The following is a 15,305-nucleotide window of genomic DNA, read 5'->3' on the forward strand; positions in this document are numbered from 1 at the left end:
CAACCCTGATCTGAACGGAGAAACGGGTTCCAGGAGACTGAGTGTTTCCCGGTTCTTTATCCCACAGTGGAGGCAGGCATACAGACGCATGGGCATTGTTCAGCTTGAAAGAGACCTTGGTGCTTGTGCTAAAGACTGTGCAACTGAGATAAATTGAGAACTATAGGAATAAAAACAAGATAAAAACCTGAAAAATAACTCTTGCCTTGTTTTTTCCTTGAACAGATTTTTCCAAGGGATCTTACAGATACGCTCCGATGGTGGCGTTTTTCGTATCTCACACTCACGGAATGACAACTCCCGGTCCTATCCTGTTCAATGATCTAAGTGTCAATTATGGGGCTTCATATAACCCAAGGACTGGCAAGTTCAGAATTCCATACCTTGGAGTGTACATATTCAAATACACTATAGAGTCATTCAGTGCTCATATCTCAGGGTTTTTGGTGGTTGATGGAGTAGACAAGCTTAGATTTGAGTCTGAAAACCCCGACAATGAAATACACTGTGATAGAGTTTTGACTGGGGATGCCTTATTTGAATTAAACTATGGGCAAGAAGTGTGGATGCGTCTAGTAAAAGGAGCAATTCCAATCAAATACCCACCTGTGACCACATTTAGTGGTTTCTTGTTATACCGCACCTAAGGTTGTCTGAGGGACAGATGGCACTCCACTGCAGAGCTAGCTCTCTCTCCTTTTATCTACCCTTGCACACGCATGTGCTCTGTTGTGGCATTTCTGCATGAAATGAGAAATGTCTTCTAAGAGTCTAAATGGATATGGCATAAAATGATTTGGTTAGCCTGTGCAAGAAAGGATTATTTCCCCTAAGGAAACGCAGACACTGCACAGAAACCCAATGTGTACGCTACTGTACACATGCCTACCTATGCTCCTTCACTGTGGTATCTCTAATGTAAAATAAAATGTCGGCCACATCTATTGTCAGTTGCAGCAAGACTTGCCAAGGAAACTTAAATTCTGATTTATTCTGTCTGTGTAACTATAGAACAAGAATTTCCTAGAATAACAAACTCAAATATAATTCAAAGGCAAAAAAAAAAATCGCCATTTTTCAACTTCTATTTCTGCTTTACTTTTGAGTTGATCATTTTTATATACTAACATTTATATTTGTGCTAAAAACTAAGAAAAGTAGAATATAAATATAAAATATGCTTAAATATTCTCTTTTCAAAATTGGAAAATGGAGAAATAACTGACTCCTATTTGGATACTTTTATACTTAATTCTATGGATATGTGTATTACTTCTCTGCCTCTGTCACATAACATCTATATGAAGACAAGTGCAATGCTTTTAATTCATATTCTTTTATTATAGTGTTGTGGGGAAATTCGGGGTTTCCTTTTGTGTACTCTAAGTCTTAATAATAAAGGTTTATAAAGATGGACACTGAAGGAAGCTCGAGTCCCATTTCTTTAAAGTCTGGGCAAAAAGTAGCAGCTGTACATTTGGGAAGCTTCCAGGAGGAGTGAGACAGAGAAGAAAGGAAAAGGTCATGAGCTTTTCTACCTTTTTCCATTTTTCATCTGTAATGTGTGTGTGTGTATGTGTGTGTGTGTGTGTGTGTGTCTTTACACACGCACATGTGTACATGTATGTATGGTGTTCTGAGAGTCCTCGCTCTTGCGCATTGAACTCTAACTACTGGGCCATCTCCCCAGGCCTTCATGCCTTTTTGAGTTAAGTCATCATGTTCAGCAATGGAGATCCAGATGTAAATGCTTGGTAAAAAAGAAGAGGTTTTCAGAGAAAGAGTGAGAAAACCTGAAATGAAAGGGAAAGATTCCCAGACCTTTGGCCAATATTCAAGAAATAGAAGGTCGGCATTGAGGTTACAAGTGAATGAGGCACAATTCCTCCATGTCACCATCAGCAGCAGGAGGACTTCCCAAAGAGGTTTAGGGACTCCCGGTGAGGCCAAACCAGGATTCTCAGTTCTGACAATGAAACTATCAGGACTAGAGCTGGCAGAGATGCAAATTTTACTAAAGATCTTTTAATACAGGTTTAACAAAGATGAGCAGGAGATGAGGGGGATTTGGCAGAACTAAGGAGGGCCTGCCATGGAACATAGGTATGGGCATCTCCAAGAGGACTGGTGCTCATCATTTCCACAATAAGCCTCTGTGTGATGTTGGTGGAGTTTGAAGGTATCATCTTAGAACTGGATGGTCCTTATCACTGTGAGCAGCAACTGGCAGGACTACAATTGGTAAGGTAAAAGTCTACTCCGCGAGAATAAGGAAAGCAGGGTAAAATTACTGTAAAGAAGGTCTAGTTTCTTTTTAAAAGTTTCACCCAATGTCTGAGAAAGGAGTAAGAACTGTAGCGGGGAAGGGCGTTTTAAAAAATATATGTATATTATCCCTTTAAAGAGACAATTATGCCTCCTATTTTCTTGGTGTGTCTTCCCTGAATCACTTTCCTGTAGGGTCCCCTAACAAGGTGTTTGATAGACTTATTGGGAATAAATCTTAAAGGAGGAGAAATTTGCAATTTTCTAATCTTTGGAGGAGATCAGAATGTCTTATCCAGCTACCTAAAAGTATAACATACAGATCTACCCTTATTCCTAAAAGGCTAAATATTAATCTGTATGATTCAATGAATTCTTGTGTGCATGATATGCCTTTGTCTTAGAAACAATTTTATACAGGGTCTCATTGACTATAGCAGCATGCTACAAGTAGGAAGGTATCATGTCAGCAGCAATGAAGCTAACTACTATTATTTTTAGAATAATATTTTTAGGATGGTATTTTCTCTTTATATTTGTCAGAGGATTTCTGAATATATTCTCATGAGTAGTAATAAAAACAATGAGAATATTTTTATAATGCCATCGTCTCTCAGGAGTCAATTTTAATGACCACTATATTGCCATTAATTATGTATTAATCTATCAAATACATATTATGTATTCCCATCCTCTTTCTGCCCATGAAATACAGAGATGCACAGAGGCTGAGAGATTTACCTCTCAAAGGAAGAACATATGGACAGAAAATAAACATTTCTTAATTTCATTAAGTGCTAACTGGTTGACCTTTGTGATAGGAGGCTGCTTGTTCATTGCCTGGCTGTCTAGACTCCCAAAATAATCACACAGAAATCATATTATTTAAATCACCACTTAAAGCGCGAAACAATCCCACACCAGTTTGGATTCAAAGGGTTATTTATTTGAAGGGAAAAAAACTTACAGAACACCATCCTACACAACAGCCAGGAAAGTAGTCTAATTGCTGGAGCAAGAGGGAGAGCAGAGGGCTGCCACTGCTTTTTAAAGAGAAAGAGACCACACCCCAGTGGGCTGGTATCTCAACGGCTATTGGCTGAATGATCGGAAGGAGCTTCCGCAGCAACCACTTGGCCCATCAGCTCTAGCTTCTTATTGGATAGCTTTTACATCTTAATTTAACCCATTTCCACTATTTTATATTTTAACCAGCAAGGTTCCAATGTGTCTGTCTTTGGCAGCAGCTCCATGGCTTCTCCCTAACGCTATCTCCTTTCTCCCAGTGTAGTTTTCCCTGCCAAGCTCTACTCTATCAGGCCAAGCTAGTTTCTTTATTAACCAATGATATCCACAGGATCCAGACGGGATTCCCACATCAGACCTTTATATATTTCTTTCTATCTGTAGTATACTAATATTAAACTGCTCAACATATCCTCATCAAATTTTACAACTTTTAAAATGTGTTCAAAGTTCAAAATAAAAATAGCATTTTCATATAATAGATGCTTGAAAAATTTTTCATATTTACCAAAAATTGAAAGCATATGTTAATACCAAGAATGCATATGAATGTTCATAGTAGCTTTCTTGGTGATAGTTCAAAGCAGTGCATCACCCACATGTCCAACAGACAAGTAAAAAATTCTATGTATCTAAAGAGTGGACAGATACCAATTAATGCAAAGACAGACACATTACAGCATCTATGAATGTCATCAAAAGAGTGTTACAGCAGATTGTGACCTTTAGCCAATTCTGCAAGTGAACTTCATGCACATGGAGTTCACAGACACACTCAGAGCAGGTCGGGATACAGGGGAGAGCATGGGCTAGGTGTGGAACCTTGGAGGCTTCACTGAGTTCTCTCTGATTGTGGATAAATCAGTGATTTTTAAGAAAATTCAAAAAGCGAATACTTTCTGCAATCTCTGACTAGAAATTTACCATAGTTAAACTGCTGTTTACTTTGTTTCTTCAAATAGAGGGTAGACATATATTTTTCTTTCCACATCCATTTCCAGTGTCTGTGTCAATGCTGTTCTTCTGTGTTAGAAAGCAAGGAAGGAAGCCCCTCAACAGCACTTGTCATCTCAGGCCAGGTTGAGCCATGAGTTTTATAATTAAGTGACAGACATGCAGCATTATCTGAGGTTCTGGTGTTTGCATTTTAACGAGGAACATTAATCTTTGTATACATATTTGTAGGATATAAGGTTAGACAACAGTGTCACCAATAGCTAAGAAGCAATAAAGCAACCTTAAGTTGCTTGACTTTGCAGGGTTGTGTTTTAAAAGTTAGCGAGTATAATTTAAGCAACTTAGGAATGTCTTTCTGTCATGTTCAATTTACTCATATAGTATAAAAAGCCATCACAGGGCCTTTTCTTGAGTTTTTCTATGGAGACAGTGGACGTTGTTCTTCTCCCTCTGCAGATTCAGTCACAGAAACTGTTCTCATGTTTCTGTGTCCAGCAAGCCCCTGACTGCTGACACCATCCTCTCATCCATGCTTAATAGATAATATGACAGATATTAAAAACCTTTAAAACATAATCTAATAGCAAACATCCTGTGAGTCAGAACAAACATGTTCTTAGCTGATACAGCTTGGAGTCAGGAAGGTGTTTGCCATAGCCTGCTTTATGCAAGTTCTGGAAGAGCAGACGGCTTATCTGATTCAGTATTGTTCTTTCTTCTGTGTCTTTGACCAATCTGTAGTACAGGGGTTGATATTCCATATTTTAAAACCCTTTGTTAAGACTGGAAAGATGCCACATCATGAGAGAGCACATTTTGCTGTTACGGAGGACCTAATTCAGTTCTCAAAACCCACATGACAGCCCACAACTGCCTATGGCTCCAGTCCTAGGGGATCTGATGTCCTTTTCTGACATCTGAGGGCTCTAGCATACACACTGTGTATTTACAAGCACTCAGGCATGCACACACACACCCCCAAACACACACACACACACACACACACACACACACACACACCTTATTGATTAATTAAGCAAGTAAATAGTAAAAAAAAAATTGTGCCTTAATTTATTCTAAAATTACACTATGTTACCGATCCAAAAACAAAACTTCTCATTTTAGAAGAATGAGCTAATTTTTTTTAGACATTAACAAATGATTCATATATGACAAGCAGATCTTTTTGGTTGTCTATTTAATCTTCTTGAGGTTGTTTTATTTGCCCACAAAAGAAATATAAATATAAAAGAAATTTGCAGATATATTCAGTAAAATTACATAAAGTAATATATACTTTATGGTTTTAAAAATGTCAATTATATTCAATGTCTTTTTATGATATGTGCATATTAAATATTTACATAGCTTATTTCATTTTATTTCTATATAACAAATTATCACTCAAGTTTGTGTAATATTTAACTATTATTAATCTAGTTAAATTTCAGCCGGGGTAATAGCACATGCCTTTAATCCCAGCACCAGAGAAACAGAGGCAGGTATAACTCTGTGAGTTCAAGGCTAGCCTAAGCTACAGAGATGTTTCCAAGACAGCCTGGACTACACAGAGAAAGCCTATCCCCCCCAAAAAAACAAAACAAAACAAAAAAACCAAAAAGCCAAAAACAAAACCAATCTGTGTTAAATTTCATATGCAAATGAAACTTGCAACCTTTATCAAGCACTGCCAGCTGAGTCTAGAGATAGCCACACAGCTCCTTCATTGAGAACTACAGTTTTATTAGTGTCTCCTTCTTCATGCTAGAAAAATACTGAGTAGTGTCCTGTCATCATCAAAGCCAATTTCAAATGGGGCAAAAAATTCATCAATCAAAAGCACTTCCCTCCCATCTGTTATCGCGAGGTACTCGTGAGACACATTTAAGTGAAATATAGGCCTGCCTTGCCAGCATGCGCCAGTTAGTCAAGTGGCTCTCCTGGGCTTCCCACACAGGAAGCGGCCGTCCTGGGAAGGTTATTAAGCACCGTCCTCCAGTGCCTTTACCACAGCTCCTTCATGAGCTCTGCTGCAATCCAACAGCAGTGAATTTGCATTCATATCGCTAGGCTGACATCTCAATTGAACACAAAACCCTGGAAAAAGTCCAAATTCAGGAGATTTCATGATTTGCATATGAATCCCTTCATAGGTTGTGAAAGCTCTGGTGTCCGCTTGGAGGTGTTTTGTTTCATTTTGTTTTTTGGTGGTAGTGGTGATCGTTTTGTTTTTCTTTTAATCTTTGCTTTGTGTTTCATTTTCGGAGACAGGGTCTCAATATATTCTAGACTTGCCTCAAGCTTGTTTTTTCCTGCCACAGCCTTCTATGTACAGGAATTATAGGCATGTGTCACTGAGCCTGATCATAAAACCCAGGTTTTAATAAAACATTTTCCCGATATCAATTCTCTTAGTTCCAGCTGCCCTGCGTAAACACTATTGTCTTCGTGGTTTAAAGAGCAGATTTTTCTCCAGTTCTCAGGGGCTCTAAGGTACCAGCAGCCTTGATGGCTTTTGAGAGCTGCTTTTTAGCTTACAGAAATCTGTTCCAGGTGTCCTTACATGGATAGAGAAGGTGTGCAGTGAGAACCCTGCTCTTTCCCTTTCTAGAGCTTCAGCACAATAAGGTCTGGTGATACACATTAGGAATGACAGCACTTGGGAGACTGAGGCAGGAAATCCCAAGTTTAAGGCCAGCCTGGATTGCATAATGCGGTCCAGACCAGCCTCACATAGTGAGATGCTTGTCACTGTCTCACCCTAAGGCTACTGTTCTGTAATAGAGGCCCTATATGTATGGTCTCCTCTGAAGATAATTTCACTCTGAAGACTTTACCACCCAGTCACATTCTTTTGAATGAAGTTTCAGTACTCAAAGTTCTGAGGGAAACAAGCATGTCATCCATAGGATCAGGTCCCCAGTGCCGCGATGTTATGAATGGTGTTCTAACACCCATTTCTCCTTAATTGTGAGCTGTTGGTGTATACTATGCCCTGGGTAGAACAGAGCTCCTTGTTACTCAGATTAGCACAATTCTAGGCAACTCCCACGCAAAATGACACTGAAAATGACGTATGGCATGATCTAGGGTTTAGTGCGGTTTTCAACGTGTTAATTCAATTCCCTACTCAAGTTTTCTTTCGGGGATTTAGGGTAAAATTGACACCAACCGCGCTCAACGGTGAAAGTATCACACTACCCAGCCCAGCAGAATGTGCCTGCTCAGGAATGTTCAACTTCCCTTACTGGCACTGCTGTTGACGAAGTTCATTCAGACTGGAATACCAGCAATGGAAAATAATTTTTAACTTTTTCTGTTTCTGTACTTTACTTCTCAATTATTCCTCCTGTCACCATTATCAGAATCAGCCTCTTAACTGTACTGCTTGCCTATTTTGTCATCTGCAGGAAATCTGCAGATTGAGGATGACAAACATTTGCCAAAGCATATGTAGGGAAACACACTTATTTCTACTATCTAGTCATCTCTAAAGTGATTTAATGTAGCTAGATGTATAATTTATGCAGAAGATATTAAACTTAGACAAAGGCATTTGATATACATATGTCAAAAAATGTGCATTTTTGTCCTAATTTCTTCGATCTATTGACATGAACCACCTTCATAACTTGTCAGAACAATTTTGCTGTTAGCAAAAAAAAAAGTGCTTCTATATTATCCATTTTCCAACTATCTGCTGTTTCTATTTCTCTGTAGATTTGCTATTTAACTAATGTTTATAACCCTTTATTCCTGCTGATGAGGCAGCTAAATCATATGGAAATTATTCTGTAGAAGAAATTCAAAAACCCTCCAGAGATTTCATGCCTTTTTAATGTGACTTTCATTGCCCTTTCTTACTCTTGCTATTAAATGCTTAAATCATGATTCTGTTTCATAAACTCTATTCTAATTCCTTTAAATGGGTAGAATATTAATGTGCCATTGCTGGACTTTTCCCTATCACAGTGCTCTGTGCTAAGAGCAAACTTACAACTCTGCTGTACCTACACAGAAAAAGGAAGCAGCAAAAGAGGAAAATACTCAGCTGAGCTGTGGTTGTACATACACTTTTTATCCCAACACTTAGCAGGCAGTGGCAGAGACAGGTGGATCTCCAAGTTTGGGGCCAGCCTGGTATACAGAGCGACTTCCAGGTCAGCCAGGGCTACACAGAAACCCTGTCTCTAAAACACAAGCAAACAAAAACAAACAACAAGAAAGAAAAATGAGAAAAGCAAGATAAAGGCAAATGCTGCATTTCTGTATAATTGTGGCGGTTTGCTTCCAGTATGGTACACGTTAGGCAATACATGAGCTTGAGAAAGGAAGACATCATGAACAACATGCCAATGCTCACTAAAGGCACTGTGGACATCTATGAACTATCTGTCCTTCCGAATTTAAGAGACACAAGTTAAATATTTCTGAGCAACACTGCCATTTAAAAGCTATTCCATAGTTGGGTGTAAAGAAGAATCAGACCAACATGCCCACAGAGCATTGCAGATGTCCTAGCTGCATCGATGAATAGGGGAAAGCCTTCAAAATCCCAACCACAAACAGAGAACCTGCCGACAAAGAGAGTGAAGAATAAATATCACAAGTCAGGAATAAAACTTTAGGAATTTGTAAGTAAATGTTTAGAAGCTTATCAAACTATGAAAAGAATTCCTCAGAAATTTCATTTTATTTACTTTAATGGAAACATATTTAAACTCATAATCCCAAAGCCTCCTGATCATTCTTAATCTACAGAGAGAATGTGATGTCTACATTTTAGCTATTCTGTTGTCCTTGTTAATAGAGACTTAAGCATATTACAAAGAAAACATATTGGATTGTGTTTTTGCCTTCTAACCATTGCTGCTTCCTGCAGCTGTGTCCTTACAGTTTGAAATGTAAGGTGTGCCATCTTGCCACCAATGGAGAAAAGTGCCTGGTGGTGACCCTGTGAGCAAGCTGTTTCAAAATGAGGGGGAAAAAAGACTCCTTTCCATGTAAATAGTTGTTGTTGTTGTTGTTGTTGTTACTTAGAGATACTGATCTCTCTTATATTTGGACAGCTTTTTTTATGACAGTCAGTGCTTCAGTCTCCAATCTCCAGGTCTCACTGATAAGAACATTTTGTCTCTTCTCTGACTTCCTGTGACAGTCGGCCTAAGGGCAGCGTAGGGAACCTCCTTTCTCTCCCAGGGCTTCAGCATGCTCACAAGCTCAGCCTTACCTGAGAAGGGGAGGTCTAGGACTTCACTAGCTCTGTCCTGTTTCTCATACCCCTCCCCCACCACACACACTTCTTTCCCTTCTTCATCTTCCTTCTGCTCTCTACTTTTAGTCCTTCTCCTCCTTTCTTCCGTCTGCATCTCTGCCCTCCCTTCTGTCTTCCTTCCCCATCATTGTCATCTTGATCTTGTACTTCAGTTTCTGACCTCCCTGCATCCTTTCTCTCCCCGACTGTTCCCCCCTCACACATGTTTTTACAAGCCTTCCTGTAGAAAACTTATAGATTATATAATTCTGCCATTCCCTTCCCCCTCTTATTTTTCATTCGTGTTTTTTAATGCCCAATATTGTGTATTTCTAATGCATATTTGTTAATGCCCAATAATAATCCAAAACATATGATGAAGCTACTATAATAGCTGTAAAATTAGTCTTTATTATATATAATATAAAATGTTTTAATTGTGTTCTGTTTATGAAAGTGAGGGTTCTGTTACAGCACATTCAAAAAATAGTAGCAGCATTCTGTCCGGATGTGGTTTTAAAATGAAAACCAACCCAACAAAGATGATATTTGATTTTACTGAGGTGAGGTCATGCGTAAAAATACATGGATGATAAAATTTTTTAAAGGGGAAAAGAAAGAAAACCTACAGGTACAGTACATAGTAATAGTCACTTTCACATTCTAAAAAAATGTAATTTGAAATAATAAAGTTATAATCAAGACACAGAAACCGGTAAATTCCATTGTTAAAAACCTATTTTAAAAGCCCACCCCATTGTTTCCTGTGCCTGATGCCTTTTGAATGCCCAGAGCCCATGAAGCTACAAATCAGTACATTTTGTCTGATGAAGATAAGCATGATGAATGCAGAGAGTCTGCGCGGAAATCAGTGTGCTGACAGAACAGCTGTTACCGCCTCCCTTCTTGTTATTTTATTGCAAATTTACAACCTATTGCAATTAAAATCACAGACTTTTGAATGGAGGATAATTTATAGAGCTTTCTAAATAATCAATGCTTTACAAATGACTGAAATTTTAACAAGAAAATGTCTTTGAACACCTATTTTCTACTTTTTCTTATAACAAAAATCTATCATTTAATATACACATAGGTCATATCTACTACAGAAAAAAAAAGCCCTGTATCATCATCGGTGGTCAATCAATTTGCAACCCTTTCTGTTATTTGGTAGGAGGTTCACAGACAAGCGCGTGTACCCCACACTGCTTACAAGGTCAACATAGAAGAGACAATTATTTCATGTTCCTCTTAACTGAGGACTTGACTTTAAAGATAAAGGCATGAATAAAGTACCTTATGGATCTGTTTAAGATATGTACAAACAAGGAGCATTACAGAAAGCATAACTAAAATTATTTTAAGCAGTAAATTCCAAGAAGAATTGCATAGGTTAGATTGTAAAGCTGTAAGAGTGCTATTAAATGTCTATAGAATAATCCCTATGCCTGTGAAATCCCCTGACATTCACTGTTCACCTACCAATTCAAGTAAATCTGTAATGCTGGACACCTCTCCAGTGAGATGCGTCTTTTATCTTGGGCAACAAAGGCTGACTCAACCCTGGCATATAAACTAAATGCATTTGAACAAGGAGACACAGCAAAAAAAAAAAAAATATGTGTGTTGAGCTTCGGGCTCTATATTAATTTTTTGTTTTTTTATGATACAAATTTTGCAGGAATATTTTTTTCAAAGGCTTAACCACAAGAAGGCCTTAAAACATTGCTGTTAGACTGGGTATGTAGCTCAGTGGTACCAACAAGTGAGGACCCTGGATTCAACTCCCAGTATCACAAAAACAAACAGAAGTGTCATTACCAAAAATTAAGGGAAATTCTTACATAAAAGATTAAACCCTAACCATCTGTAATGGGGTCTGGTGCCCTCTTCTGGCCTGCACAGACAGAATATTGTATACATAATATATAAATAAATAAATATTTAAAAAAAAAAAGATTAAACTCTACATACTGAGTTTAGGACAGCCAGAGCTACCTGAAACCAAACCAGTTAAAACCCATTTGATCTGCTTTTCTGCTTCCTCTGGAACCAGTGTTATTGTAGCTACAGATCCTGTATGTAACATATTAACCACAAATGTTAATATGACAAGGTCAATAGAACATGCAAGCACCAGAGCAACCACAAGCTGCTTCAATAAGGAAACCATTTCATATCCATAACTGGTTCTATGGTTAGATGCTTCATTAAAATTTCTTGATTCATTTCTTGGACTGAAGAATTGAATGTTCAGGTGTCTCACTGACAGCATTCTCTGCTCTTTCTCGTTAACACTTGAATGCTCTCGCTGCAGTCAAGCTCAGGCAGGAAGATTGACAGCTCAAGACTGTCTGAGCTCCAAAGCAATACCTTGTCTCCTAACATAAAAATTCCACCCTCACTCCAGCAAACGGGAAAAAAATTAATTAAACTAATTCCTAAATTAATTAAACCTTTCGTCTGAAGCAGAACTTGTAGTGTTACAAACAAGATTGTAGAGTCCACCCCTGGTTCTGCCATAACCCGCTCCGTGACCTGTGTTTGTTTTTTTAATCTCAGCCTCTGCCTCATCTCCTATAAAATGAATAATAATTAAATGTATCTAACTCAAAGCCTTGCAGGATTAAATTAATCAGTAGGCACACAGCATTTGCTTGGCATATCTTCAGTACTTTTGATGTATTCGTTATTGATGTTTCTGGAATTCTTCACTTAGCGATGATGGCAACAGATATTTAAAAGAAATCTCAGAATGTTTATGCACATATATACATATACGTGTGTGTGTGTGTGTGTGTGTGTGTGTGTGTGTGTGTGTGTGTGTGACAGAGAGAGAGAGAGAGAGAGAGAGAGAGAGAGAGAGAGAGAGAGAGGAGAGAGAGAGACGGGGTCTTTGGACATGGCATCTTAGAACTATAAATTCCAATTTATTATCTAACAGAATTTTTCACCAACACTGAAGAGATTTTATTTGAAGCAAAGATGCTGACTGCTCACTTGAAGTGAATGTAAAGACAGTAGCAGGAATTTTATTTGAGGCAAAGATGCTGACTGCTCTCTTAAAGTGAGTGTAAAGACAGTCATAGGAAGCATTTTCTTCATAATCTCTTGAGTAAAACAATGTGAAACAAACTTTTAGACAATAAAATAATTCTCATTTGTGTAATGTTGCCAAGCTTCTGAAGCTTTTTCTCATATAAGCCTAGGGTGTAGGTAAATCACAGACTTTTACATTTTGTCTGTAGATGGGCATTTCTTTCCCACCCACCAGTTCCCAAATAACTGACTCAAAGGCTAAATATGAGTTATAAATACTCGGCTAATAGCTCAGGCTTGTCACTAGCTAACTCTTACATTTAAATTAACTCAACCTACTAATCTATTTATTGTCACGTGGCTTATGGATTTACCTGTCCTCCAGCATATCTTGTTTCCTGGGTGGCTGATTGGTGCTTTCTGACTCCACCCTCTTTCTTCCCATCATTCTCAATTTGGCTTTTCCGCCTAACTTCCTTCTGGCCACTGGCCTCTGTCTTTTATTAACCAATGAGAGTTTCATAGTATAGTAAAAGGTTGTCCCACGGCATCCATCCTCACGGATCTCTGTATGCTGACTTTTAGGATCTCTGTATGCTGACTTCACTTACATGTCATACTAGCATGAGGTCACATTGGACCTTGCTCGTTATTTTACAGTTATCTACTGTAAGAAGATATGTCAATTAAAGAAATGCCAGTGTAAAAAACAAGTCTATTAAACCCACTCTCCACTGATAATCAACGTAGTTGGGAAGAATACGTGAAAATGTCAGTAAGTTGAGGGTGACTTAGTTGGGGTGTAGCTTAATGATTTCAAAATGATAACAATAAATTAATCATAATAAAGAGAGGAAGCAAGATAAGTTATTAATAAATAACAGAAGATCCCATATCTTTTATCCTGTATATGTTCTTATACAAATATATTACAACTTATTCATTGAAACTTAAAATCTATGTAGTTGAAACCAGTTTTGCACATAGGATTTCTCAACTACATTTGTAATTCAAAGGTGTCTTTAATGACAACTAAAACAGACTATTTGAAGGAAAAAATATTTTAAATGGTAAAGTAATTAAATAATGATACAAATTATTTGTAAATCCATGAGCCACGTGACAAAAAATTGTTCTAAAATTTACAATTCCACTTATCTTTTTCATATTAATCAAATAAATGTAGCATTCTATTTAGGTTTGTAAGTATAAACATAAATTCTATCATATAGTTTATATCTATAGATTCTAAGTATTACAGATTTTATTTACAGATGTTAAATATTAAAAATATAAAATTATTTAATTTTAAGAAAAATTATAATATTAACATTTTTTCATGACATACTATTCATCCATAGTTAATTGCAACAAAATTTTAGAAAAAATTAAACTTGATGTATTATTAAGGAGTGACTTTCAGGCACTCTCTGTAGACCACTTTGGCCTTGAATTCACAGAGCTCTTCCTCCCTCTGCCTCCTATGTTCTGGAAGTAAAGGCTTGTACCACCACTTCTGGCCCATTTCCCTTATTTTATCTCTAGTCCCTAAGCTAACCCTAACCACTCAACTCATGTTCCTTTTTGAATGAACAACACACTAGAAAATAATGTCCTTCGATCACTCCTGATGTGGTATTCACCTCTGTATGATGTGAATATATTTGATTATGATTGATTAATAAAGAAATTGCTTTGTCTTATGGCAGAGCAGAATACAGATAGGTAGGAAAATTAAACTGAATACAGGGAGGAAGAAGGCAGAATCAGGCAGATGTCATATAGCCATCCAAGAACCAAGATGTAAGGTAATAAACCACAAGCCTTGAGGTAAAATATAAAATAATAGAAATAGATTAATTTAAGAAGTAAGAGCTAGTTAGGAATACGTCTGATCCATTGACCAAACAGTGTTGTCATTAGTACAGTTTCTGTGTGATTATCCAGTTCTGGCAGCCAGGAAATGAAAGCACAGTCTTCATCTGCACCCTCCTCTCAGCCTTTATCTTTTCCTTCATGCCTATTCTCCCTTAGAAAGAAGGAACTTCAGGCAGCATTTCTGTGTATCTTTGAAATAAAGTAGCAATAATGAAATCCTTGGTTCATTTGGCCTACTCAATCAATCATAAGGAGTTATAGTATGTAAAACTAGTGCACATTCAGAACAAAAAAGGAATCAGTTTGTAAATTACTCACCAAATTCCATTTTGTTATGCTAAGCTAGTCTAGATCCTAAACTGTCAGTGGCAATAAATTCTGGGAAAGGCCAGGAAAGCATTGATGCATAACTATCTTTAGAGGGAGGACAACATTCCTGCCTCCTTCAAACTAAGCAAGTAAAAAAAAGTTCTCATGTTGTTTTTTCACATTAGTAAACTAATTTGATAATGCCAAAAATATCAGTTAGTTGAAAGAGAATAACAGTGAAATTATCTCTAGGTGTGGTAGAACATAACTTTAACCCAAGAAGTCTGAAGGCAGATACAAGGGCATCTCTGAGTTCAAGGACAGCCTTGTCTACTGCTCCAGGATAGCCAGTACTATGCTGACAAAATTAGTCTCAAAAAACAAAAACTAAACAAACAAAACCCTGAAACTGTCTACTGCACCATATTTCCCAAACTTTAACGATTCCAGAAACTCTTGTTACTCTCAGATACTACAAAATTTCCATTAGACTGGGAATCAGACTTTATGGTGCCTGCTGGAACCCTGGCATCTAGGACAGACAGATAAGATAGTAAGGAGATAAAGGCCAGCC

At 37.6% G+C, this 15,305-nt stretch overlaps 1 protein-coding gene across 1 annotated transcript in view; it reads left to right on the forward strand.

Annotated features, from left to right (window-relative positions):
• Mmrn1 (multimerin 1) overlaps positions 1-1,413 on the forward strand; it is a 43,726-nt gene extending 42,313 nt beyond the window's left edge. Inside the window, exon 8 of the mRNA XM_041637516.1 lies at positions 226-1,413. Coding sequence (XP_041493450.1) covers positions 226-647 — 422 coding nt within the window. The 3' untranslated portion in view covers positions 648-1,413. The remainder of the gene's footprint in view (positions 1-225) is intronic.
• Positions 1,414-15,305: the final 13,892 nt, after the last annotated feature.

Source organism: Microtus oregoni, unplaced genomic scaffold (genome assembly GCF_018167655.1).
Source record: "Microtus oregoni isolate MIOR12 unplaced genomic scaffold, Mior012 000002F_ref0000024, whole genome shotgun sequence".
NCBI lineage: Eukaryota > Metazoa > Chordata > Mammalia > Rodentia > Cricetidae > Microtus > Microtus oregoni.